This window comes from Plectropomus leopardus, chromosome 20, assembly GCF_026936395.1.
Source record: "Plectropomus leopardus strain MGB_pleo_1.0 chromosome 20, ASM2693639v1, whole genome shotgun sequence".
Classification (NCBI taxonomy): Eukaryota; Metazoa; Chordata; class Actinopteri; order Perciformes; family Serranidae; genus Plectropomus; species Plectropomus leopardus.
In genome coordinates, this window is record NC_142195.1 from 30,462,708 (window position 1) to 30,489,121 (window position 26,414).

The 26,414-nt window shown below is 37.0% G+C and overlaps 1 protein-coding gene across 2 annotated transcripts in view; it reads left to right on the forward strand.

Moving 5' to 3' along the window:
• gfra2b (GDNF family receptor alpha 2b) overlaps positions 1 to 25,503 on the forward strand; it is a 131,106-nt gene extending 105,603 nt beyond the window's left edge. For both annotated transcript variants that reach the window (XM_088071010.1, XM_088071011.1), the window contains exon 10: positions 21,029 to 25,503. In XM_088071010.1, the coding sequence (XP_087927136.1) occupies positions 21,029 to 21,172 (144 nt within the window). In that variant the 3' untranslated portion in view covers positions 21,173 to 25,503. The remainder of the gene's footprint in view (positions 1 to 21,028) is intronic.
• The last annotated feature ends 911 nt before the right edge of the window (positions 25,504 to 26,414 follow it).

The window sequence follows — 26,414 nt, forward strand, 5'->3', positions numbered from 1 at the left end:
CTGGGCCAGTTTTTAGACATTCCAAAAAATAGTGTTTTTTGCAATTTTTGCAGCATTCTATGCTATGGCGTGTCTTTGCACGCTATTTAAAGCAGTTTTCAGGTGTTTTTACCCGTTTTTGGGAAATGCCTTTTTTTGCCATTTTTGCCATACTATAGCCTTGCTTTCTGGGTCATTTTTTCGATGTTCCAAAATATGGTGTTTTTTGCTATTTTTGCAAAATTCTATGCTATGGCGTATCTTTGCACACTATTTAACACACTTTTGAGTCATTTTCAGAAGTTTTTGGAAAATGTCCTTTTTTGACATTTTTGCCATACTATAGCCTTGCTTTCTGGGCCAGTTTTTAGACATTCCAAAAAATAGTGTTTTTTGCAATTTTTGCAGCATTCTATGCTATGGCATGTCTTTGCACGCTATTTAAAGCAGTTTTCAGGTGTTTTCAACTGTTTTTGGGAAATGCCCTTTTTTGACATTTTTGCTTTACTATAGCCTTGCTTTCCTGGTCATTTTTTCGATGTTCCAAAATATGGTGTTTTTTGCTATTTTTGCACAATTCTATGCTATGGCGTATCTTTGCACACTATTTAACACACTTTTGAGTCATTTTCAGAAATTTTTGGAAAATGTCCTTTTTTGACATTTTTGCCATACTATAGCCTTGCTTTCTGGGTCATTTTTTTGACATTCCAAAATATGGTGTTTTTTGCCATTTTTGCAGCATTCTATGCTATGGCGTGTCTTTGCACGCTATTTAAAGCAGTTTTCAGGTGTTTTCAGCAGTTTTTGGAAAATGTCCATTTTTGGCATTTTTGCCATACTATAGCCTTGCTTTCTGGGCCAGTTTTTAGACATGTTCCAAAAATGGTGTTTTTCCTATTTTTCAGCATTCTATGCTATGGCGTGTCTTTGCACTATTTAACACACTTTTCAGGTGTTTTCAACCCGTTTTTGGGAAAAGCCTTTTTTGGCCATTTTGCCATACTATAGCCTTGCTTTCTGGGTCATTTTTTTGATGTTCCAAAAATAGTGTTTTTTGCAATTTTTGCAGCATTCTATGCTATGGCATGTCTTTGCACGCTATTTAACACACTTTTCAGTCATTTTCAGCACTTTTTGGAAAATGTCCATTTTTGGCATTTTTGCCTTACTATAGCCTTGCTTTCTGGGTCATTTTTTTCGATGTTCCAAAATATGGTGTTTTTTGCCATTTTTGCAGAATTCTATGCTATGGCGTGTCTTTGCACGCTATTTAACACACTTTTCAGTCATTTTCAGCACTTTTTGGAAAATGCCCATTTTTGGCATTTTTGCCTTACTATAGCCTTGCTTTCTCGGTCATTTTTTTGACATTCCAAAATATGGTGTTTTTTGCCATTTTTTCAGCATTCTATGCTATGGCGTGTCTTTGCACGCTGTTTAAAGCAGTTTTCAGGTGTTTTCAGCGCTTTTTAGAAAATGTCCATTTTTGGCATTTTTGCCATACTATAGCCTTGCTTTCTGGGTCATTTTTTCGATGTTCCAAAATATGGTGTTTTTTGCTATTTTTGCAAAATTCTATGCAATGGCGTGTCTTTGCACGCTATTTAACACACTTTTCAGTCATTTTCAGCACTTTTTGGAAAATGTCCATTTTTGGCATTTTTGCCTTACTATAGCCTTGCTTTCTGGGCCAGTTTTTAGACATTCCAAAAAATAGTGTTTTTTGCAATTTTTGCAGCATTCTATGCTATGGCGTGTCTTTGCACGCTATTTAAAGCAGTTTTCAGGTGTTTTCAACTGTTTTTGGGAAATGCCCTTTTTTGACATTTTTGCCTTACTATAGCCTTGCTTTCTGGGTCATTTTTTCGATGTTCCAAAATATGGTGTTTTTTGCTACTTTTGCAAAATTCTATGCTATGGCGTATCTTTGCACACTATTTAACACACTTTTGAGTCATTTTCAGAAATTTTTGGAAAATGTCCTTTTCTGACATTTTTGCCATACTATAGCCTTGCTTTCTGGGTCATTTTTTTGACATTCCAAAATATGGTGTTTTTTGCCATTTTTGCAGCATTCTATGTTATGGCGTGTCTTTGCACGCTATTTAAAGCGGTTTTCAGGTGTTTTCAGCAGTTTTTGGAAAATGTCCATTTTTGGCATTTTTGCCATACTATAGCCTTGCTTTCTGGGCCAGTTTTTAGACATTCCAAAAAATAGTGTTTTTTGCAATTTTTGCAGCATTCTATGCTATGGCGTGTCTTTGCACGCTATTTAAAGCAGTTTTCAGGTGTTTTCAACTGTTTTTGGGAAATGCCCTTTTTTGACATTTTTGCCTTACTATAGCCTTGCTTTCTGGGTCATTTTTTCGATGTTCCAAAATATGGTGTTTTTTGCTATTTTTGCAAAATTCTATGCTATGGCGTATCTTTGCACAGTATTTAACACACTTTTGAGTCATTTTCAGAAATTTTTGGAAAATGTCCTTTTTTGACATTTTTGCCATACTATAGCCTTGCTTTCTGGGTCATTTTTTTGACATTCCAAAATATGGTGTTTTTTGCAATTTTTGCAGCATTCTATGTTATGGCGTGTCTTTGCACGCTATTTAAAGCGGTTTTCAGGTGTTTTCAGCAGTTTTTGGAAAATGTCCATTTTTGGCATTTTTGCCATACTATAGCCTTGCTTTCTGGGCCAGTTTTTAGACATTCCAAAAAATAGTGTTTTTTGCAATTTTTTCAGCATTCTATGCTATGGCGTGTCTTTGCACGCTATTTAAAGCAGTTTTCAGGTGTTTTTACCCGTTTTTGGGAAATGCCTTTTTTGGCCATTTTTGCCATACTATAGCCTTGCTTTCTGGGTCATTTTTTCGATGTTCCAAAATATGGTGTTTTTTTCCTATTTTTGCAAAATTCTATGCTATGGCGTATCTTTGCACACTATTTAACACACTTTTGAGTCATTTTCAGAAGTTTTTGGAAAATGTCCTTTTTTGGCATTTTTGCCATACTATAGCCTTGCTTTCTGGGCCAGTTTTTAGACATTCCAAAAAATAGTGTTTTTTGCAATTTTTGCAGCATTCTATGCTATGGCGTGTCTTTGCACGCTATTTAACACACTTTTCAGTCATTTTCAGCACTTTTTGGAAAATGTCCATTTTTGGCATTTTTGCCTTACTATAGCCTTGCTTTCTGGGTCATTTTTTCGACATTTAAAAATATGGTGTTTTTTGCAATTTTTGCAGCATTCTATGCTATGGCGTGTCTTTGCACGCTATTTAAAGCAGTTTTCAGTCATTTTCAGCACTTTTGGAAAATGCCCATTTTGGCATTTTGCCTTACTATAGCCTTGCTTTCTCGGTCATTTTTTTGACATTCCAAAATATGGTGTTTTTTGCCATTTTTTCAGCATTCTATGCTATGGCGTGTCTTTGCACGCTATTTAAAGCAGTTTTCAGGTGTTTTCAGCGCTTTTTGGAAAATGTCCATTTTTGGTATTTTTGCCATACTATAGCCTTGCTTTCTGGGTCATTTTTTCGATGTTCCAAAATATGGTGTTTTTTGCTATTTTTGCAAAATTCTATGCAATGGCGTGTCTTTGCACGCTATTTAACACACTTTTCAGTCATTTTCAGCACTTTTTGGAAAATGTCCATTTTTGGCATTTTTGCCTTACTATAGCCTTGCTTTCTCGGTCATTTTTTTGACATTCCAAAATATGGTGTTTTTTGCCATTTTTTCAGCATTCTATGCTATGGCGTGTCTTTGCACGCTATTTAAAGCAGTTTTCAGGTGTTTTTACCCGTTTTTGGGAAATGCCTTTTTGGCCATTTTGCCATACTATAGCCTTGCTTTCTGGGTCATTTTTTCGATGTTCCAAAATATGGTGTTTTTTGCTATTTTTGCAAAATTCTATGCTATGGCGTGTCTTTGCACGCTGTTTAAAGCAGTTTTCAGGTGTTTTCAGCGCTTTTTGGAAAATGTCCATTTTTGGCATTTTTGCCATACTATAGCCTTGCTTTCTGGGCCAGTTTTTAGACATTCCAAAAAATAGTGTTTTTTGCAATTTTTGCAGCATTCTATGCTATGGCGTGTCTTTGCACGCTATTTAACACACTTTTCAGTCATTTTCAGCACTTTTTGGAAAATGTCCATTTTGGCATTTTGCCTTACTATAGCCTTGCTTTCTGGGTCATTTTTAGACATTTAAAAATATGGTGTTTTTGCAATTTTGCAGCATTCTATGCGTGTCTTTGCACGCTATTTAAAGCAGTTTTCAGTCATTTTTACCCGTTTTGGGAAATGCCTTTTTTGCCATTTTGCCATACTATAGCCTTGCTTTCTGGGTCATTTTTGATGTTCCAAAATATGGTGTTTTTTGCTATTTTGCAAATTCTATGCTATATCTTTTTGCACACTATTAAACACACTTTTGAGTCATTTTCAGTTTTTTTGGAAAATGTCCTTTTGGCATTTTGCCATACTATAGCCTTGCTTTCTGGGCCAGTTTTTAGACATTCCAAAAAATAGTGTTTTTTGCAATTTTTGCAGCATTCTATGCTATGGCGTGTCTTTGCACGCTATTTAAAGCAGTTTTCAGGTGTTTTTAGCGTTTTTTGGAAAATGCCTTTTTTGCCATTTTGCCATACTATAGCCTTGCTTTCTGGGCCATTTTTAGACATTCCAAAATATGGTGTTTTTGCCATTTTGCAGAATTCTATGCTATGGCGTGTCTTTGCACAGCTATTTAAAGCAGTTTTCAGGTGTTTTCAGCGCTTTTGGAAAATGTCCATTTTAGCATTTTGCCATACTATAGCCTTGCTTTCTGGGCCAGTTTTAGACATTCAAAATAGTGTTTTTTTGCAATTTTTCAGCATTCTATGCTATGGCGTGTCTTTACGCTATTTAAAAGCAGTTTTCAGGTGTTTTTACCCGTTTTTGGGAAATGCCTTTTTTGGCCATTTTGCCATACTATAGCCTTGCTTTCTGGGTCATTTTTCGATGTTCCAAAATATGGTGTTTTTTCCTATTTTGCAAAATTCTATGCTATGGCGTATCTTTGCACACTATTTAACACACTTTTGAGTCATTTTCAAGTTTTGGAAAATGTCCATTTTAGCATTTTGCCATACTATATTTCTGGGCCAGTTTTTAGACATTCCAAAAAATAGTGTTTTTTGCAATTTTTGCAGCATTCTATGCTATGGCGTGTCTTTGCACGCTACTTAAAGCGGTTTTCAGTCATTTTCAGCACCTTTTGGAAAATGTCCATTTTTGGCATTTTTGCCTTACTATAGCCTTGCTTTCTGGGTCATTTTTTTCGATGTTCCAAAATATGGTGTTTTGCCATTTTGCAGAATTCTATGCTATGGCGTGTCTTTGACTTTTTCAGAAAATGTTTTATTTTTTCTCGGTCATTTTTGACATTCCAAAATAGTGTTTTTGCCATTTATTCTTTGCTATGGTACGCTATTTAAGCAGTTTTCAGGTGTTTTCAAGCTTTTGGAAAATGTCCATTTTGGTATTTTGCCATACTATAGCCTTGCTTTCTGGGTCATTTTTTGATGTTCCAAAATATGGTGTTTTTGCTATTTTTGCAAAAACATTCTATGCAATAAGTGTCTTTAGCTGGCATTTAAAACACTTTTCAGTCATTTTCAGCACTTTTTGGAAAATGTCCAAACAGCAAGGCTATAGTATGGCAAAAATGTCAAAAAATGACATGTTCTAAAAACAGTTCAAAACATCTGAAAACTGCTTTAAATAGTGTGCAAAAACACGCCATAGCATAGAATTCTGCAAAAATGGCAAAAAACACCATATTTTGGAATGTCGAAAAATGACCCAGAAAGCAAGGCTATAGTATGGCAAAAATGGCAAAAAAGGCATTTCTAAAAAACGATTGAAAACACCTGAAAACTGCTTTTAAATAGCGTGCAAAGACATGCCATAGCACAGAATTCTGCAAAATGGCAAAAACACCATATTTTGAAATGTCAAACAAATGACCCAGAAAGCAAGGCTATAGTATGGCTTAAAACGCCAAAAGGGCATTTCCAAAACTGATGAAAACACCTGAAAAGTGTGTATAATAGCGCAAAGACACTTCATAGCATAGCATGTTGTAAAATGGCAAAACACCATATTTTGAATGTCAAAAAATGACCCAAACACTAAGGCTATAGTATGTTAAAATGTCAAAAATGATATGTTCTAAAAACAGTTGAAAACATCTGACAACTGAGCTTTAAATAGCGCAAAGACACGCCATAGCATAGAATGATGCAAAATAGCAAAAACACCAAAGTTTAGTACATGTTGAAAAATGACCCTAAAAAGTATATAGTATGGCAAAATGCCAAAAATAACATTTCCAGAAAACAGCTGAAATCACCTGAAAACTGCTTTTAAATACCATGCAAAGACACGCCATAGCCAAAGAATGCTTGCAAAATGTCAAAAACACCATATTTTGAATGTCGAAAAAATAACGAAAAAAGCAAGGCTATAGTAAGGCAAAATGGTAAAAAATGACATTTCCAGAAAACTGCTGAAAATGATTGAAAAGTGTTAAAATAGCGGCAAAAACACGCCTATAGCATAGAATTCTGCAAAATGGCAAAAACACTATTTTTGAATGTCGAAAAAATAACCAAAAAAGCAAGGCTATAGTAAGGCAAAATGGCAAAAAAATGACATTTCCAGAAAACTGCTGAAAATGATTGAAAAGTGTGTTAAATAGCTGCAAAAAACACGCCATAGCATAGAATTCTGCAAAATGGCAAAAACACCATATTTTGAAATGTCGAAAATGACCCAGAAAGCAAGGCTATAGTATGGCAAAATGGCAAAAAAGGCATTTCCAAAACGATTGAAAAACACCTGAAAACTGCTTTAAATAGCGTGCAAAGACATGCCATAGCACAGAATTCTGCAAAAATGGCAAAAAACACCATATTTTGAAATGTCAAACAAATGACCCAGAAAGCAAGGCTATAGTATGGCGAAAACGTCAAAAAAGGGCATTTCCAGAAAACAGCTGAAATCACCTGAAAACTGCTTTAAATACTATGCAAAGACACGCCATAGCCAAAGAATGTTGCAAAATGTCAAAAACACCATATTTTGGAATGTCGAAAAAATAACCAAAAACAAGGCTATAGTAAGGCAAAATGGCAAAAAATGACATTTCCAGAAAACTGCTGAAAATGATTGAAAAGTGTGTTAAATAGCTGCAAAAACACGCCATAGCATAGAATTCTGCAAAATGGCAAAAAACACTATTTTTGGAATGTCGAAAATGGCCCAGAAAGTATAGTATGGCAAAAACGCCAAAAAAAGACATTTCCCAAAAACTGATGAAAACACCTGAAAAGTGTGTATAATAGCGTGCAAAGACACTTCATAGCATAGCATGTTGTAAAAATGGCAAAAAACACCATATTTTGGAATGTCGAAAAAATGACCCCAAAAGCAAGGCTATAGTATGGCAAAATGTCAAAATGACATGTTCTAAAAACAGTTGAAAACATCTGACAACTGCTTTAAATAGCGTGCAAAGACACGCCATAGCAAAGAATGCTACAAACATGTCAAAAAACACAATTTTTTGGAATGTCAAAAAAATGACCCAGAAAGCAGGTATAGTATGGCAAAATGCCAAAAATTACATTTCCAGAAAACAGCTGAAATCACCTGAAAACTGCTTTAAATACCATGCAAAGACATGCCATAGCACAGAATGTTGCAAAAATGGCAAAAAAAACACCATATTTTGGAACGTCGAAAAAAATAACCAAAAAGCAAGGTTATAGTATGGCAAAATGCTAAAAATGGACATTTTCCAAAAAGTGCTGAAAATGACTGAAAAGTGTGTTAAATAATGCACAGACACATCATAGCATAGAATGCTGCAAAAATGGCAAAAAACACCATATTTTGAAATGTCGAAAAAATGACCCAGAAAGCAAGGCTATAGTATGGCAAAAACGCAAAAGAAAGACATTTCCCAAAAACTGCTGAAAACACCTGAAAAGTGTGTTAAATAGCGTGCAAAGACACGCCATAGCATAGAATGTTGCAAAAATAGCAAAAAACACCAAAGTTTAGCATGTTGAAAAAATGACCCAAAAAGCAAGGCTATAGTAAGGCAAAATGTCAAAATGATATGTTCTAAAACAGTTGAAAACATCTGACAACTGCTTTAAATACCATGCAAAGACACATACCATAGCCAAAGAATGTTGCAAAATGTCAAAAACACCATATTTTGGAATGTCGAAAAATAACCAAAAAGCAAAGGCTATAGTATGGCAAAATGCCAAAATAACATTTCCAGAAAACAGCTGAAATCACCTGAAAACTGCTTTAAATACCATGCAAAGACACGCCATAGCCAAAGAATGTTGCAAAATGTCAAAAACACCATATTTTGAATGTCGAAAAATAACCAAAAAGCAAGGCTATAGTAAGGCAAAATGGCAAAAATGACATTTCCAGAAAACTGCTGAAAATGACTGAAAAGTGTGAAATAGCTTGCAAAAACACGCCATAGCATAGAATTCTGCAAAAATGGCAAAAAAACACCATATTTTGAAATGTCGAAAAATGACAAGCAAGGCTATAGTATGGCAAAAATGGCAAAAAAGGCATTTCCCAAAAACGATTGAAAACACCTGAAAACTGCTTTAAATAGCGTGCAAAGACATGCCATAGCACAGAATTCTGCAAAAATGGCAAAAAACACCATATTTTGAAATGTCAAACAAATGACCCAGAAAGCAAGGCTATAGTATGGCGAAAACGTCAAAAAAGGGCATTTCCAGAAAACAGCTGAAATCACCTGAAAACTGCTTTAAATACCATGCAAAGACACGCCATAGCCAAAGAATGTTGCAAAAATGTCAAAAAACACCATATTTTGGAATGTCGAAAAAAATAACCAAAAAAGCAAGGCTATAGTATGGCAAAAATGGCAAAAAAAATGACATTTCCAGAAAACTGCTGAAAATGATTGAAAAGTGTGTTAAATAGCATGCAAAAACACGCCATAGCATAGAATTCTGCAAAAATGGCAAAAAACACTATTTTTGAATGTTGAAAACTAACAGAAAGCAAGGCTATAGTATGGCAAAAAGCCAAAAAAGACATTTCCCAAAAACTGATGAAAACACCTGAAAAGTGTGTATAATAGCGTGCAAAGACACTTCATAGCATAGCATGTTGTAAAAATGGCAAAAAACACCATATTTTGGAATGTCGAAAAAAATGACCCAAAAAGCAAGGCTATAGTATGGCAAAAATGTCAAAAAATGACATGTTCTAAAAACAGTTGAAAACATCTGACAACTGCTTTAAATAGCGTGCAAAGACACGCCATAGCAAAGAATGCTACAAACATGTCAAAAAACACAATTTTTTGGAATGTCAAAAAAATGACCCAGAAAGCAAGGCTATAGTATGGCAAAAATGCCAAAAAATTACATTTCCAGAAAACAGCTGAAATCACCTGAAAACTGCTTTAAATACCATGCAAAGACATGCCATAGCACAGAATGTTGCAAAAATGGCAAAAAAAACACCATATTTTGGAACGTCGAAAAAAATAACCAAAAAAGCAAGGTTATAGTATGGCAAAAATGCCAAAAAATGGACATTTTCCAAAAAGTGCTGAAAATGACTGAAAAGTGTGTTAAATACCGTGCACAGACACATCATAGCATAGAATGCTACAAAAATGGCAAAAAACACCATATTTTGAAATGTCGAAAAAATGACCCAGAAAGCAAGGCTATAGTATGGCAAAAACGCAAAAAAAAGACATTTCCCAAAAACTGCTGAAAACACCTGAAAAGTGTGTTAAATAGCGTGCAAAGACACGCCATAGCATAGAATGTTGCAAAAATAGCAAAAAACACCAAAGTTTAGCATGTTGAAAAAATGACCCAGAAAGCAAGGCTATAGTATGGCAAAAATGCCAAAAAATAACATTTCCAGAAAACAGCTGAAATCACCTGAAAACTGCTTTAAATACCATGCAAAGACACGCCATAGCCAAAGAATGTTGCAAAAATGTCAAAAAACACCATATTTTGGAATGTCGAAAAAAATAACCAAAAAAGCAAGGCTATAGTAAGGCAAAAATGGCAAAAAAAATGACATTTCCAGAAAACTGCTGAAAATGATTGAAAAGTGTGTTAAATAGCGTGCAAAAACACGCCATAGCATAGAATTCTGCAAAAATGGCAAAAAAACACCATATTTTGGAACGTCGAAAAAAATAACCAAAAAAGCAAGGCTATAGTATGGCAAAAATGGCAAAAAAGGCATTTCCCAAAAACGATTGAAAACACCTGAAAACTGCTTTAAATAGCGTGCAAAGACATGCCATAGCACAGAATTCTGCAAAAATGGCAAAAAACACCATATTTTGAAATGTCAAACAAATGACCCAGAAAGCAAGGCTATAGTATGGCGAAAACGTCAAAAAAGGGCATTTCCCAAAAACTGATGAAAACACCTGAAAAGTGTGTATAATAGCGTGCAAAGACACTTCATAGCATAGCATGTTGTAAAAATGGCAAAAAACACCATATTTTGGAATGTCGAAAAAAATGACCCAAAAAGCAAGGCTATAGTATGGCAAAAATGCCAAAAAATTACATTTCCAGAAAACAGCTGAAATCACCTGAAAACTGCTTTAAATACCATGCAAAGACATGCCATAGCACAGAATGTTGCAAAAATGGCAAAAAACACCATATTTTGGAACGTCGAAAAAAATAACCAAAAAAGCAAGGTTATAGTATGGCAAAAATGCCAAAAAATGGACATTTTCCAAAAAGTGCTGAAAATGACTGAAAAGTGTGTTAAATACCGTGCACAGACACATCATAGCATAGAATGCTGCAAAAATGGCAAAAAACACCATATTTTGAAATGTTGAAAAAATGACCCAGAAAGCAAGGCTATAGTATGGCAAAAACGCAAAAGAAAGACATTTCCCAAAAACTGCTGAAAACACCTGAAAAGTGTGTTAAATAGCGTGCAAAGACACGCCATAGCATAGAATGTTGCAAAAATAGCAAAAAACACCAAAGTTTAGCATGTTGAAAAAATGACCCAAAAAGCAAGGCTATAGTAAGGCAAAAATGTCAAAAAATGACATGTTCTAAAAACAGTTGAAAACATCTGACAACTGCTTTAAATACCATGCAAAGACACGCCATAGCCAAAGAATGTTGCAAAAATGTCAAAAAACACCATATTTTGGAATGTCGAAAAAAATAACCAAAAAAGCAAGGCTATAGTATGGCAAAAATGCCAAAAAATAACATTTCCAGAAAACAGCTGAAATCACCTGAAAACTGCTTTAAATACCATGCAAAGACACGCCATAGCCAAAGAATGTTGCAAAAATGTCAAAAAACACCATATTTTGGAATGTCGAAAAAAATAACCAAAAAAGCAAGGCTATAGTAAGGCAAAAATGGCAAAAAAAATGACATTTCCAGAAAACTGCTGAAAATGATTGAAAAGTGTGTTAAATAGCGTGCAAAAACACGCCATAGCATAGAATTCTGCAAAATGGCAAAAACACCATATTTTGAAATGTCGAAAAATGACCCAGAAAGCAAGGCTATAGTATGGCAAAAATGGCAAAAAAGGCATTTCCCAAAAACGATTGAAAACACCTGAAAACTGCTTTAAATAGCGTGCAAAGACATGCCATAGCACAGAATTCTGCAAAAATGGCAAAAAACACCATATTTTGAAATGTCAAACAAATGACCCAGAAAGCAAGGCTATAGTATGGCGAAAACGTCAAAAAAGGGCATTTCCAGAAAACAGCTGAAATCACCTGAAAACTGCTTTAAATACCATGCAAAGACACGCCATAGCCAAAGAATGATGCAAAAATGTCAAAAAACACCATATTTTGGAATGTCGAAAAAAATAACCAAAAAAGCAAGGCTATAGTATGGCAAAAATGGCAAAAAAAATGACATTTCCAGAAAACTGCTGAAAATGATTGAAAAGTGTGTTAAATAGCATGCAAAAACACGCCATAGCATAGAATTCTGCAAAAATGGCAAAAAACACCATATTTTGGAATGTCTAAAAACTGGCCCAGAAAGCAAGGCTATAGTATGGCAAAAATGGCAAAAAAAGGCATTTCCCAAAAACGATTAAAAACACCTGAAAACTGCTTTAAACAGCGTGCAAAGACACGCCATAGCACAGAATTCTGCAAAATGGCAAAAACACCATATTTTGAAATGTCAAACAAATGACCCAGAAAGCAAGGCTATAGTATGGCGAAAACGTCAAAAAAGGGCATTTCCCAAAAACTGATGAAAACACCTGAAAAGTGTGTTAAATAGCGTGCAAAGACACTTCATAGCATAGCATGTTGTAAAAATGGCAAAAAACACCATATTTTGGAATGTCGAAAAAAATGACCCAAACACCAAGGCTATAGTATGGCAAAAATGTCAAAAAATGACATGTTCTAAAAACAGTTGAAAACATCTGACAACTGCTTTAAATAGCGTGCAAAGACACGCCATAGCAAAGAATGCTGCAAAAATTGCAAAAAACACTATTTTTTGGAATGTCTAAAAAATAACCAGAAAGCAAGGCTATAGTATGGCAAAATGCCAAAAATAACATTTCCAGAAAACAGCTGAAATCACCTGAAAACTGCTTTAAATACCATGCAAAGACACATCATAGCCAAAGAATGTTGCAAAATGTCAAAAAACACCATATTTTGGAATGTCGAAAAAAATAACCAAAAAAGCAAGGCTATAGTAAGGCAAAAATGGCAAAAAAAATGACATTTCCAGAAAACTGCTGAAAATGATTGAAAAGTGTGTTAAATAAGCTGCAAAACACGCCATAGCATAGAATTCTGCAAAAATGGCAAAAACACCATTTTTTGGAATGTCGAAAAATGGCCCAGAAAGCAAGGCTATAGTATGGCAAAAATGCCAAAAAATAACATTTCCAGAAAACTGATGAAAACACCTGAAAAGTGTGTATAATAGCGTGCAAAGACACTTCATAGCATAGCATGTTGTAAAAATGGCAAAAAACACCATATTTTGGAATGTCGAAAAAAATGACCCAAAAAGCAAGGCTATAGTATGGCAAAAATGCCAAAAAATTACATTTCCAGAAAACAGCTGAAATCACCTGAAAACTGCTTTAAATACCATGCAAAGACATGCCATAGCACAGAATGTTGCAAAAATGGCAAAAAACACCATATTTTGGAACGTCGAAAAAAATAACCAAAAAAGCAAGGTTATAGTATGGCAAAAATGCCAAAAAATGGACATTTTCCAAAAAGTGCTGAAAATGACTGAAAAGTGTGTTAAATACCGTGCACAGACACATCATAGCATAGAATGCTGCAAAAATGGCAAAAAACACCATATTTTGAAATGTCGAAAAAATGACCCAGAAAGCAAGGCTATAGTATGGCAAAAACGCAAAAGAAAGACATTTCCCAAAAACTGCTGAAAACACCTGAAAAGTGTGTTAAATAGCGTGCAAAGACACGCCATAGCATAGAATGTTGCAAAAATAGCAAAAAACACCAAAGTTTAGCATGTTGAAAAAATGACCCAAAAAGCAAGGCTATAGTAAGGCAAAAATGTCAAAAAATGACATGTTCTAAAAACAGTTGAAAACATCTGACAACTGCTTTAAATACCATGCAAAGACACGCCATAGCCAAAGAATGTTGCAAAAATGTCAAAAAACACCATATTTTGGAATGTCGAAAAAAATAACCAAAAAAGCAAGGCTATAGTATGGCAAAAATGCCAAAAAATAACATTTCCAGAAAACAGCTGAAATCACCTGAAAACTGCTTTAAATACCATGCAAAGACACGCCATAGCCAAAGAATGTTGCAAAAATGTCAAAAAACACCATATTTTGGAATGTCGAAAAAAATAACCAAAAAAGCAAGGCTATAGTATGGCAAAAATGCCAAAAAATAACATTTCCAGAAAACAGCTGAAATCACCTGAAAACTGCTTTAAATACCATGCAAAGACACGCCATAGCCAAAGAATGTTACAAAAATGTCAAAAAACACCATATTTTGGAATGTCGAAAAAAATAACCAAAAAAGCAAGGCTATAGTAAGGCAAAAATGGCAAAAAAAAATGACATTTCCAGAAAACTGCTGAAAATGATTGAAAAGTGTGTTAAATAGCGTGCAAAAACACGCCATAGCATAGAATTCTGCAAAAATGGCAAAAAACACCATATTTTGAAATGTCGAAAAATGACCCAGAAAGCAAGGCTATAGTATGGCAAAAATGGCAAAAAAGGCATTTCCCAAAAACGATTGAAAACACCTGAAAACTGCTTTAAATAGCGTGCAAAGACATGCCATAGCACAGAATTCTGCAAAAATGGCAAAAAACACCATATTTTGAAATGTCAAACAAATGACCCAGAAAGCAAGGCTATAGTATGGCGAAAACGTCAAAAAAGGGCATTTCCAGAAAACAGCTGAAATCACCTGAAAACTGCTTTAAATACCATGCAAAGACACGCCATAGCCAAAGAATGTTGCAAAAATGTCAAAAAACACCATATTTTGGAATGTCGAAAAAAATAACCAAAAAAGCAAGGCTATAGTAAGGCAAAAATGGCAAAAAAAAATGACATTTCCAGAAAACTGCTGAAAATGATTGAAAAGTGTGTTAAATAGCGTGCAAAAACACGCCATAGCATAGAATTCTGCAAAAATGGCAAAAAAACACCATATTTTGAAATGTCGAAAAATGACAAGCAAGGCTATAGTATGGCAAAAATGGCAAAAAAGGCATTTCCCAAAAACGATTGAAAACACCTGAAAACTGCTTTAAATAGCGTGCAAAGACATGCCATAGCACAGAATTCTGCAAAAATGGCAAAAAACACCATATTTTGAAATGTCAAACAAATGACCCAGAAAGCAAGGCTATAGTATGGCGAAAACGTCAAAAAAGGGCATTTCCCAAAAACTGATGAAAACACCTGAAAAGTGTGTATAATAGCGTGCAAAGACACTTCATAGCATAGCATGTTGTAAAAATGGCAAAAAACACCATATTTTGGAATGTCGAAAAAAATGACCCAAACACCAAGGCTATAGTATGGCAAAAATGTCAAAAAATGACATGTTCTAAAAACAGTTGAAAACATCTGACAACTGCTTTAAATAGCGTGCAAAGACACGCCATAGCAAAGAATGCTGCAAAAATTGCAAAAAACACTATTTTTTGGAATGTCTAAAAACTGGCCCAGAAAGCAAGGCTATAGTATGGCAAAAATGCCAAAAAATAACATTTCCAGAAAACAGCTGAAATCACCTGAAAACTGCTTTAAATACCATGCAAAGACACGCCATAGCCAAAGAATGTTGCAAAAATGTCAAAAAACACCATATTTTGGAATGTCGAAAAAAATAACCAAAAAAGCAAGGCTATAGTAAGGCAAAAATGGCAAAAAAAATGACATTTCCAGAAAACTGCTGAAAATGATTGAAAAGTGTGTTAAATAGCGTGCAAAAACACGCCATAGCATAGAATTCTGCAAAAATGGCAAAAAACACTATTTTTTGGAATGTCGAAAAACTGGCCCAGAAAGCAAGGCTATAGTATGGCAAAAACGCCAAAAAAAGACATTTCCCAAAAACTGATGAAAACACCTGAAAAGTGTGTATAATAGCGTGCAAAGACACTTCATAGCATAGCATGTTGTAAAAATGGCAAAAAACACCATATTTTGGAATGTCGAAAAAAATGACCCAAACACCAAGGCTATAGTATGGCAAAAATGTCAAAAAATGACATGTTCTAAAAACAGTTGAAAACATCTGACAACTGCTTTAAATAGCGTGCAAAGACACGCCATAGCAAAGAATGTTGCAAAAATGGCAAAAAACACCATATTTTGGAATGTCGAAAAAAATAACCAAAAAAGCAAGGTTATAGTATGGCAAAAATGCCAAAAAATGGACATTTTCCAAAAAGTGCTGAAAATGACTGAAAAGTGTGTTAAATACCGTGCACAGACACATCATAGCATAGAATGCTACAAAAATGGCAAAAAACACCATATTTTGAAATGTCGAAAAAATGACCCAGAAAGCAAGGCTATAGTATGGCAAAAACGCAAAAAAAAGACATTTCCCAAAAACTGCTGAAAACACCTGAAAAGTGTGTTAAATAGCGTGCAAAGACACGCCATAGCATAGAATGCTGCAAAAATAGCAAAAAACACCAAAGTTTAGCATGTTGAAAAAATGACCCAAAAAGCAAGGCTATAGTATGGCAAAAATGCCAAAAAATAACATTTCCAGAAAACAGCTGAAATCACCTGAAAACTGCTTTAAATACCATGCAAAGACACGCCATAGCCAAAGAATGTTGCAAAAATGTCAAAAAACACCATATTTTGGAATGTCGAAAAAAATAACCAAAAAAGCAAGGCTATAGTAAGGCAAAAATGGCAAAAAAAATGACATTTCCAGAAAACTGCTGAAAATTACTGAAAGGTGTGTTAAATAGCGTGCAAAGACACGTCATAGCATAGCATGTTGTAAAAATGGCAAAAAAGACCATAGTTTGGAACGTCGAAAAAATGACCCAAAAAGCAAGGCTATAGTAAGGCAAAAATGCCAAAAAAGGACATTTCCCAAAAACAGCTGAAATCACCTGAAAACTGCTTTAAATAGTGTACCAAGACATACCATACCATAGAATGTTGCAAAAATGGCAAACTCCCACATCCCCTCCAGCAGCCTCGCAAGGGTAAAGAGCTGCTCCGTTCTTCCAGGACCAGGACAGAATCCATTGTCTGCAACTCCACAGGCACCGTACCCGACCTCCAAAGGCCTGTCAGCCAAGACAGCACAACAACGTCCAGAGCCTTCAGCATCTCAGGGCAAATCTCATCCACACCTGGGGCCTTGCCACCAAGAAGCTTTTTGACTACCTCAGCAATTTCTTCCAAAACTATAGATGACAAATGCCCCGAGTCTTCAGACTCACAGGGCACACCCTCACCCAGGGTTCAGGAGTTCCTCAAAGTGTTCCTTCGACCGCTCAACAATGTCCCCAGTGTGGGTCCCCAGTTGTCCTCTCCTGCTGAGCACAGCCTGAGACAAGCCCTGCTTTCCCTTCCGGAGACGTCTCACGGTTTGCCAGAGCTTCCTTGAGGCCGACCGAAAGTCCTCCTCCATGGCCTCCCCAAACTCCTCCCACACCCGAGTTTTAGCTTTGGCGACCACCTCAGCTGTAGCCCCTCTGGCCAACCGGTACCTGTCTGCTGCCTCAGGAGACCCCTGAGCCAGTAAAGACCATAAGGCCTCCTTCAGCCTGACCGGCATCCTTCAACACTCGTGTCAGTTGACAGCTCTGCTCCTGTCATCACCCAAGTGTCTAAGACATACAGCCGCAGATCGGATCCATTTGTTCGACATACTAAATTATCACGTTTATGGCCTTTTTTGTCAACATTATATACTAGGATGTATCCCGACAAGATATATGTTATGTTGTTTGCAGCCATTTTTTTGACATGCCATAATTCAGAATTGAAGACATACTATACTATGGCGTTTTTGGTGATTTTTTTCAACATACTAAATTATGGCATTTTGGCATTTTTTTTCCACATTGTATACTATGACGTGTCTCTGCAAGCTATAATATGTCGTTTTCAGCCATTTTTTTGATATGTCAAAATTTGACCTTTTTCCAATATAATATTCTATGTCGTTTACAGCAATTTTTTCTACATGCTAAATTATGACATTTTTGGCTTTTTTCAACATTATATGCTACGACGTGTCTCTACAAGCTATAATATGACATTTTAAGCCATTTTTTTCGACATCTCAAAATTTGAAATTTATTGACATACTATACTAAAACATTTTACGCCATTTTTCAGACATGCTAAAATCATTATGTTTTTCGTGGGTTTTTCTCAACATTGTATACTATGACGCATCTCTACAAGCTATAATATGTCGTTTTCAGATATTTTTTGACATTTCAAAATTTGACATTTTTGAAGATACTATACTATGGCGTTTCCCACAAGTTTTTTCAGCATGGTAAATTATGATGTTTTTGGCCTTTTTTTCAACATTGTAACTATGACAACTATGACATGTCTTTATAAGCTATAGTATGTCGTTTTCAGCCATTTTTTGGACATGTCAAAATTTGACATTTTGGCCTTTTTTCCGACATGACGCTTTGGTTAGGATCTGGGCGCGAGTTTCTTTTCTTGGCTGGTCTACAGTCATAACATAGCATGTCAAAAAAATGGCCAAAAACGCCATAATGTAGTATGTCGAAAACTGTAAAATTTTGATGTGTCACAAAAAAATGGCTGAAAATGACAGATTTTAGCTCCTAGAAACAGATCATAGTATACAATGTCGAAAAAAGGCCAAAAACTTTTAAATTTAAGCGTGTCAAAAAAAAAATGGCCGAAAGCGCCATAGTATAGCATGTCAAAAAATGGCTGAAATCAATATATTATAGCTTGTACAAACACATCATAGTATACAATGTTCATCATCATAATTTAGCATGTCGAAAAAATGGCTGAAAACAACAGAGTATATAGTATGTCGAAAAATGTCAAATTTTGACATGTCAAAAAAATGTCTGAAAACAACATAATACAGTTTGTGGAGACATGTCATAGTATACAATGTCTTAAAAAGGACATGAATATCATTATCTTGCGTATTGAAAAAAATGGCTGAAAATGACATATACTTTACAGTTACATTGTGCTTCTGTTTATATATTAAAAAATATACTGACTTTTTCAAATAAATTGTGAATTTAACGACAGATACAGAGATAGTAAGGAAGTTTAGACATAAGCAATTAACAAAACAACAACAACGTTGTATTGAATTAAAAGATGCATGATGAATGTAGTATAGCAAGCCTCTTCTGTCATCATCACACAAAACATAAAATCAGAATTAAAAATCAAATCTTGAAGTTATTTAAAGAAGAAAAACACTCAATTGCAGCTTTTCAATTTAAATCAAATCTAAATGTTTTAGGTTTTGCTCAAATTAAACATATAACGTAAAATAAAAAAGTCTAGCTACAGTTAAAACATTTACCACTGTATTGTTGGCATAGAAGAAAAGCTCTTCTCCAAACAAACTTTGCCTCTATAGGTCAGTTCACCTCCCAGAAGTCAACCTTTGCGGTTGCTGTACTGTTCTGCACCATATGTGCTGGGGGTGGACGAGTAGGAAGGCAGCGATATTGATGTTATTGTAAAATATTTGTACTCACAGGGTCGCCAAAGTCATCACACATGAAACTCTATGCAGCACAAAGTATTTCTCTCCGGGCTACAGGAGAACATGCAGGGAGGCAGCAGCTTCGGGCGACCGGCGAACATGTGGTCAATAGATGATCTTTGCATCAGAAACAGTGGGCAGCAGCTGGTGGCTTCACTGGGACTGGATCCTGTCCTCAAGGGTAACGAGGGAGGACGGAGGAGGGGCACGCTGAGACCGGTGTTCATACTGCTGGCAGAGAGATCAGAAAGAGACGAGTTACTGCAGGGGAAGCTGTATCTTTCACACTGAAATGCAGTAAATATTGAGAAAAACAAATTATACCAGTTCAGTTCAGTTTTATTTATAAAGCCCATTATCACAAAACACAGTGATGTCTGCCTCCCTGACTGAAACTGGAAGATGGTTCCATGAAAGAGGAGTGTGGTAACTGAAGGCTCTGGCTCCCATCCTACTTTTGGGGACTTTGGGAACCACGGTAACCCATGGTGCCAGTGCAAAGAAGCTGAAACAGGAGAAATATGGTCCCTTTTCTTGGTTCCCGTTAGAACACGTGCAGCAGCGTTCTGCACCAGCTGACTTCAGCTGAGACTTCAGGGACTTGTTGGGGCAACAGTTACTTTTACCATTTTGGACGTTGCCTTTACCTTTCAAATTTGGACAACAACCATTAAAAGTTACCTGTCCCAAATAAGGCTCAATCCCCCAACGTCAGAGACTCCAACCAGTCGTCTAACCCACTGAGCCAGACCTCCTGACACTTTCACTGTTTTCATCGTTCTCTTTAAAACCGTCATTTAGACAGTAGTCTTTAAAATAAAGATAAAGTTAGATGAAGTTCAATCTCACAACCTGCAACACTCTTCAAGCTAATCCAACTGACACTTAGACTATTTTTTGGCGCTCTTTTTCCCCCTGTGGTGTGGACAGCTGCTTGTAAAACTCACCTGTCCTGGATGAGGTTCAAATTCACGATCTCATTCACGGTCTGCAGGCAAGCAGACCGTGAGACATTTAGACTGTGTTTTAAGTTGAAGTCCAGACTCTTCTCTGGGAAGCAGCATGTAAAACGTACCTGCCCTGGATAAGTTTTAAACTCAACACTCCAGACAGTTTTTTTGTTTAAATGTTAATGAATAAATTTACATTAACTTTACACGGTTTGGTCTACAAATAATGCACACCATGGTGACGTAGAATTTAAGTGCCCTTTAGTGCCATCTAGTGGGCACTGGAAGTACTGCATCATGCAAAATATCTAACTCCAGGGTCCAAACTCTCTGCGCACATTATCCGACTTTCACAGAAATGAACGACCGCTTTAGCTTGAGTTCAGCAGTACCCCGACACGTGTGGGGGTGCGAGGGCCCTTTCATCGCTGCTTGCAGCTTTAATTTCATTTGTTTTCCACCTCTGACCTGTTCTGCAACTTATTGCCAGAGCTATAGTATACATGTGCTGCATAATGATTTTATTTTATTTCCTTTTTTTGTGTGTATATGTATATACTGTATATGGCTGAATGTGTATATATGTACATATGTGTGTATGTGTGTGTGTGTGTGTGTGTCAACATTTAATATTTGCTGGCTGCAAGAAACACATCTGTTACGTACGAATTGTGTGCCACTAATGCTTTCACCTTCCTCTGTCCCTCACTCCTTCACTCCCTCCTCCTCCTCCTCCTCCTCTCAGGCTCTGCTGGCTCGGGGGTCAATAGACTCTCAGGACTCTGCAGGACCGAAGAGCAGCAGCCGGCAATCAGCTCCACTTCTCCACCACGTCTCTGTGACTGTGTGTGTGTCCATCCTGCCAACATTTCTACTCCTCATCTCATAAATACACACACACTGTAAAAACACACACACACACACACACACACACAAACACAAACACAAACACACTCATAAATGGCAAGACCCGGGGAATGGCACGTGACTCGTCGCCCCTTCGCTGCGAGAAAATGTCAACCAACAGACATCCAAACATCAACAACAGGCAATCGAGGAGGGAGAGTGTTCTGGAGGACGTTCAGATTAGCCGTTTCGCCACACACACACACACACACACACACACACACACACACACACACACACACACACACACAGGGCAAAGAAGAGGAAGTGTGTTTTGTGGAGAGAAATAACAAAGGCAGCGATAGAGAGAGACTCTCGGGATTTCGGATCACAGTGACTTCATTTCCATTGCTCCCTGTCTGGAGGGTTTGTGTGCTTATTGGGCAGCCCAGCTCTGACTCACTCCCTGCAGCTTTTTTGGACCTGAGACAGCTGGACTGAAAACACAGTGCGCGCACACACACACACACACACACACACTCGGACAACAAGTTTTAAAAGCGAGACAGACGACGAGCTTCCCAGGCTGGACAGATGGGACAGAACCTTCCACGGTGTTTGTCAGCTCCATTTATCACTCCCCTGGACTTCTCTGGTGGCAACTTATCTATACCACATACATACAAAGCACACACACACACACACACACACACACACACACACACACACTGTCGCCGTCCCCTTAGACCTCGTTAGCGGGCAAACAGGGTTCCCACACGGACACAAACACTCATGCTGTACACCAGTGTGCTTTTTGCGGGTCTTTATCTTAATTTTGTTGTCGACATTCTGTATAAACTTCATTTAATGTGGAATATGAACAAAGTCCATCTGACGAAATCTCAACGGGAGAGTGTATATTTCACATTCTGTAAGTGTATAGTTGTGTGAGTGCATGTTTGTGTGTGTGTGTGTGTGTGTGTGTGTGTGTATGGCTGCAAAGAAAGGATTCAGATATTATAAGCAACTGAAGGACGACATGTGAAACTGAATCACTGCCGAACACTTGCTGTAGTTTAAGTGTTCTGACAGAAAACTAGACTTCTGCACCTCCCCCTGGTTCTGTTATATCCTTCAGAAAATCAACTCTTTCGACTCATTTCAGAGAAAGGACGCTTCTATCGCAGCATTGGGTCGGGGCCGGGTATTTTTTAGCGGCAAGCAGCAGTTGAATCGGAAGACAATGAACAACTCGGCATCAGAAAGAGCATTCTGCATCACCTGAGGTTTGAACTCAAAACCTCAGACAACAAGTCAGTATCCCAGCGAACTCCATGCTGAGAGAGAAACCGGAGACGCTTCACACTGACGGAGCCGACCAGCAGGGGGCAGGATATCAGCTGTCTGTGCATGGAGAGGCAGATTTCAAACTGCTGCCAAAAATTCACTCATCAAGACTAAACTGTAAATCTGCAGACTTCATCCAGACAGCAGAGATGTTGATCATTAGTTTTTACAAAGATTGATTTGATCCTTAAGTGAAAAACGGATGTTTAAAGACGCCATTTTCCCGCAGACTGCAGTAGTTTACATGAAAATTAGGTTTTTGAGACAAAATTCTGAAATGTTACAAACTTAATTTACAATAACAGCAAAATTTTGTCTTTTTACAAGTTTATGTTTACAGCAGCGTTTACAGTCAAACATTTTGATAACTGTAGGCTCAAGTTTTGATCAGTCAAAAATCCGTGTAGACGGTTTGTGTCAGACAGCCTGAAGACGCCCTGCAGCAATGATAGGATGAGTTTCTGTGATGAATTCTGAAGGATGACGGTTGAAGCTTCAGTCAGTACATGTTTAATATGAATAAGAGTATAAGTATACAATTATGATTACAATTACAACAAAACCAAGTACAAATAAACGAGGACGACACACACGAAGACAAATACAAAGACAAACTAAGACGACGGCGAGCTACAACAAGCACTCGGGTCAGCCCAGACACAGACAAGAATAAAAGCGCACTTACTGACCCAAAGCATAGAGAGCTTGCTGACGCAGATCACATAGAAAGGCAGCGGTCTTTATACAGTGCTATGACGTAGATGGTTGCTATCGGTTACGAACATTACTACTACTAGACTTCTTTTGAGGGAGGAGGCGCGTATTTGTGTTGCTACATGTACTGGCACTGGTCCGTCTCAGGTATTCATGGTCAAACATAACAGACAGGAGTCTGGACAAAATCCAGACGGTGAGCATGCTGCCAGCACAGCGAAGTGACCGGTCATTAGAACCGTAAAGGTGCAGTTCGGATGTACTGAACTGAAACGCCATCTGGACCTGTTGGCCATAACTTGATCGATTATTGTGCTTTTAGTCAGATGAGGGGAGCCACAGATGAAATAAAGTCAAACGTACATTTCCACATGAGGTATTCAGTTGCTTATAACATTCAGATAATTTGATTATTTGGTCCTTTCTTTTTACTTCTATGAACATGTTTAACCCTTTGAAACCTGAGCCAGTTTCAAAAACATGGGAAGAAGGCCATGAAGTGACCCAAAAATTAGCAAGAAATTGGTAACAAAACTAAGTACAAGAAAATTATTGAAATAGTAGTTTAAAAATGTTTTTTTTTTTTGGTTTTTTTTTTAAATATGTAACTATATTAATTATAAATAAAGATGTTTTTTTTTATTATTTTTTGAATATACTCCTTTTATGCAATTTGTGGAAAAAGTTGCTCATTGCCTTTTTTCCTCGTGTTTGTGAAAGAAATTGCACAGATGCAGTGTTTCAAAGGATCAATGTGTGTGTGTGTGTGTGTGTGTGTGTGTGTGTGTGTGTGTGTGTGTGTGTGTGTGTGTCTGTGTGTGTGCGTGTGTTTGTTCTTCAGTGTGTACGTTACCTCTGGCCACTCTGTGGGGTGTTTTTTATGTTTCATAGACGATACCAGGATGTGGAACAGCAGAGGCGTGTCGCGCTGTGAGACGGTCAGCGGCTCGGCGTCTGTAGGAGGTCGTCATGTCGTGTTGCGTCCTCCGTCAGCTGGAAGAAAAAGAAAGATCAGTTTCTGTGACTATGGTGTGGCCTTACTTTACTGTTCTTTCTTACATACTTGAAAGAGGGAGGATGATTATCAGTGCCCCGCGAGCCGTCCAGAAACAGTTTGGTCTGGACCAAAAGTGTCCAAAAAACTACACAAAAATTTGGTCTAATTGATATGCAATTTGGTGTTCATGGTCCCCAGAGGCTGATCCCAGGATCTTTTAATTTCATTTACAATAACTCTTGCCATTAAATATCAAGAAAAAGAAGAAAGTTTCTTTAATTTAAACAATTTAGAAATTATATCTAATCCGTATTTGCCTTATAAAATAAGGTTTTGTGACAGAAACAAGCTAGTAATGAGCAAAAAGTAACAAAAACACTAACAAACAAACAGGAAAATCAGATTCACTGAGCAGGGATTAAAGTAATTAAGAATAAAAGGGGCCCAACAAGGCATCCCTGTGGGACGCCAAAAGTAACATGCACCAAATAAGAACTCAATCCAAGTGTTTCTTATTAGTAATATAATTGGGAAGCCATAATGTGATTACTAAATATTACTTTGATCACGCCAATTAATTCTGTTATCTTACAGCAAATTAAAAACGTTTGATTTTTTCCAACTTTACTTTTCATGGAGTAAAACACAATAAATCTCGCTATGAGACTTGAGATTCGTTTTCAAGGCATGAACTAGATTTAAAATGACCGCTCTTTCTGCTAATTATATCATTACATTTTATTTATCAATATTCAAAGAAAGTTTGTTCAATTTAAACTACTTAGAAATTCTGTCTTCTTCAGAATTTGCCACAAAAATAATTTAGAATTAAGAAATTCAATTTTTTAATACAGTTACTGAAATAATGAGGAACAAACGGGGCCCAACAATGGATCCCTGTGGGATACCAAGAGTCACTTGTGTTTCTGATTAGTATTATAATTTGAAAGCCATGATGTGATAACAAAATACACAAAACATGATAAAGAGTGGTTGTGAACTACTGCTCCAGGGCCACACTCAGGTCAAACTTAAAGTGTTTAATCTTTAGGCTCTAAAGAAAGTTCTGAGTAGATACTTCTGTCCAAAACTTTCTTTCTGTTGTCTGTGATGAATGATGTGATTACAGCGTTTCTGCGGCTGCTGGCGGGGCTTTACACTTTGTGGTAATGTGCAGGAAAGAGAAACGAGTGTAGGCAGAAGGTGAAGGTGAGGTTGTAAACTTGCTGATATATTTGTAAACTTTAACAGCGCAACAGCAGTGTAACAGAAATATGTGTCTGGAGATCTAAATAAAAGTAACATCTGTACAAACAGCTGCTGGCTTTCCTGGGTGAGCATTTTCTCTGCGAGCATCAAGTTTGGGATAAAGTTACTGAGCAACAGAAGAGTGGGCTACAACTAATTCAAACATTCACACGGATTCATTTCAACCTAAGGAGCATGACCTCTGTAAGAAGTAGACTGCACGGACTTGGTAACATGTAGCTGGTCGGCAAATGTTCAAGACCAAACCTTCTCTGAAATGACCATCGATGCTTTTTATCAGTTATTTTTCATCACTATATAAGAGCTTTTTGAAGTATATATTGTTTAAAAAATAATGAATTCAGAACAGGATTAGCACTTCTGAGTGGTTTTTAAGGAAGCGAGTGCGTCTCGCAGCTCTTATCTGTTTCACACACTGTCACTCCTTCACGTCTCCTCCTCCTCAGCATCGCTCTGTCTAATCCGCTCGCCAACTCTCTCCAACTCTACCCGTCCGTCTTTATTCCCTCTGTTTCCACACAGAGTCCCTCCGTCACATCTGCTTCAGACTCCTCTCCGTCTCCATCGACGTGATCCATCTGCGGCGCTCCTCCTCTCTCCTCCCTCATCGCTCGCTCTGCTTCACAACATCCGTTAACTCTTTTCATTACCAGCGACGAAGACGGATTAAGAAATCATCTGGACTGCTTCATCTTCTGTCTTAACAAGAAACAGTCGTCCGGTGCCCACACGAATATTTTGCTTAATCCTTAGAGTACGTTCATATACTTCATATCCCGAAAATCTTAAACCTAAACTCAAAGGTAATGAAGTCAGTAAACTGTGATAAATGAAAAGTGTTGAAACTGTGTCATTAATAAGAAATACAAATACTTTACAGCCACGTGGCTGTAAGCCTGGAAACCCGAGGTTCTTGAGTTACGGCCAAAAGCTTTTTTTATGACGTCCCTGCGACCTT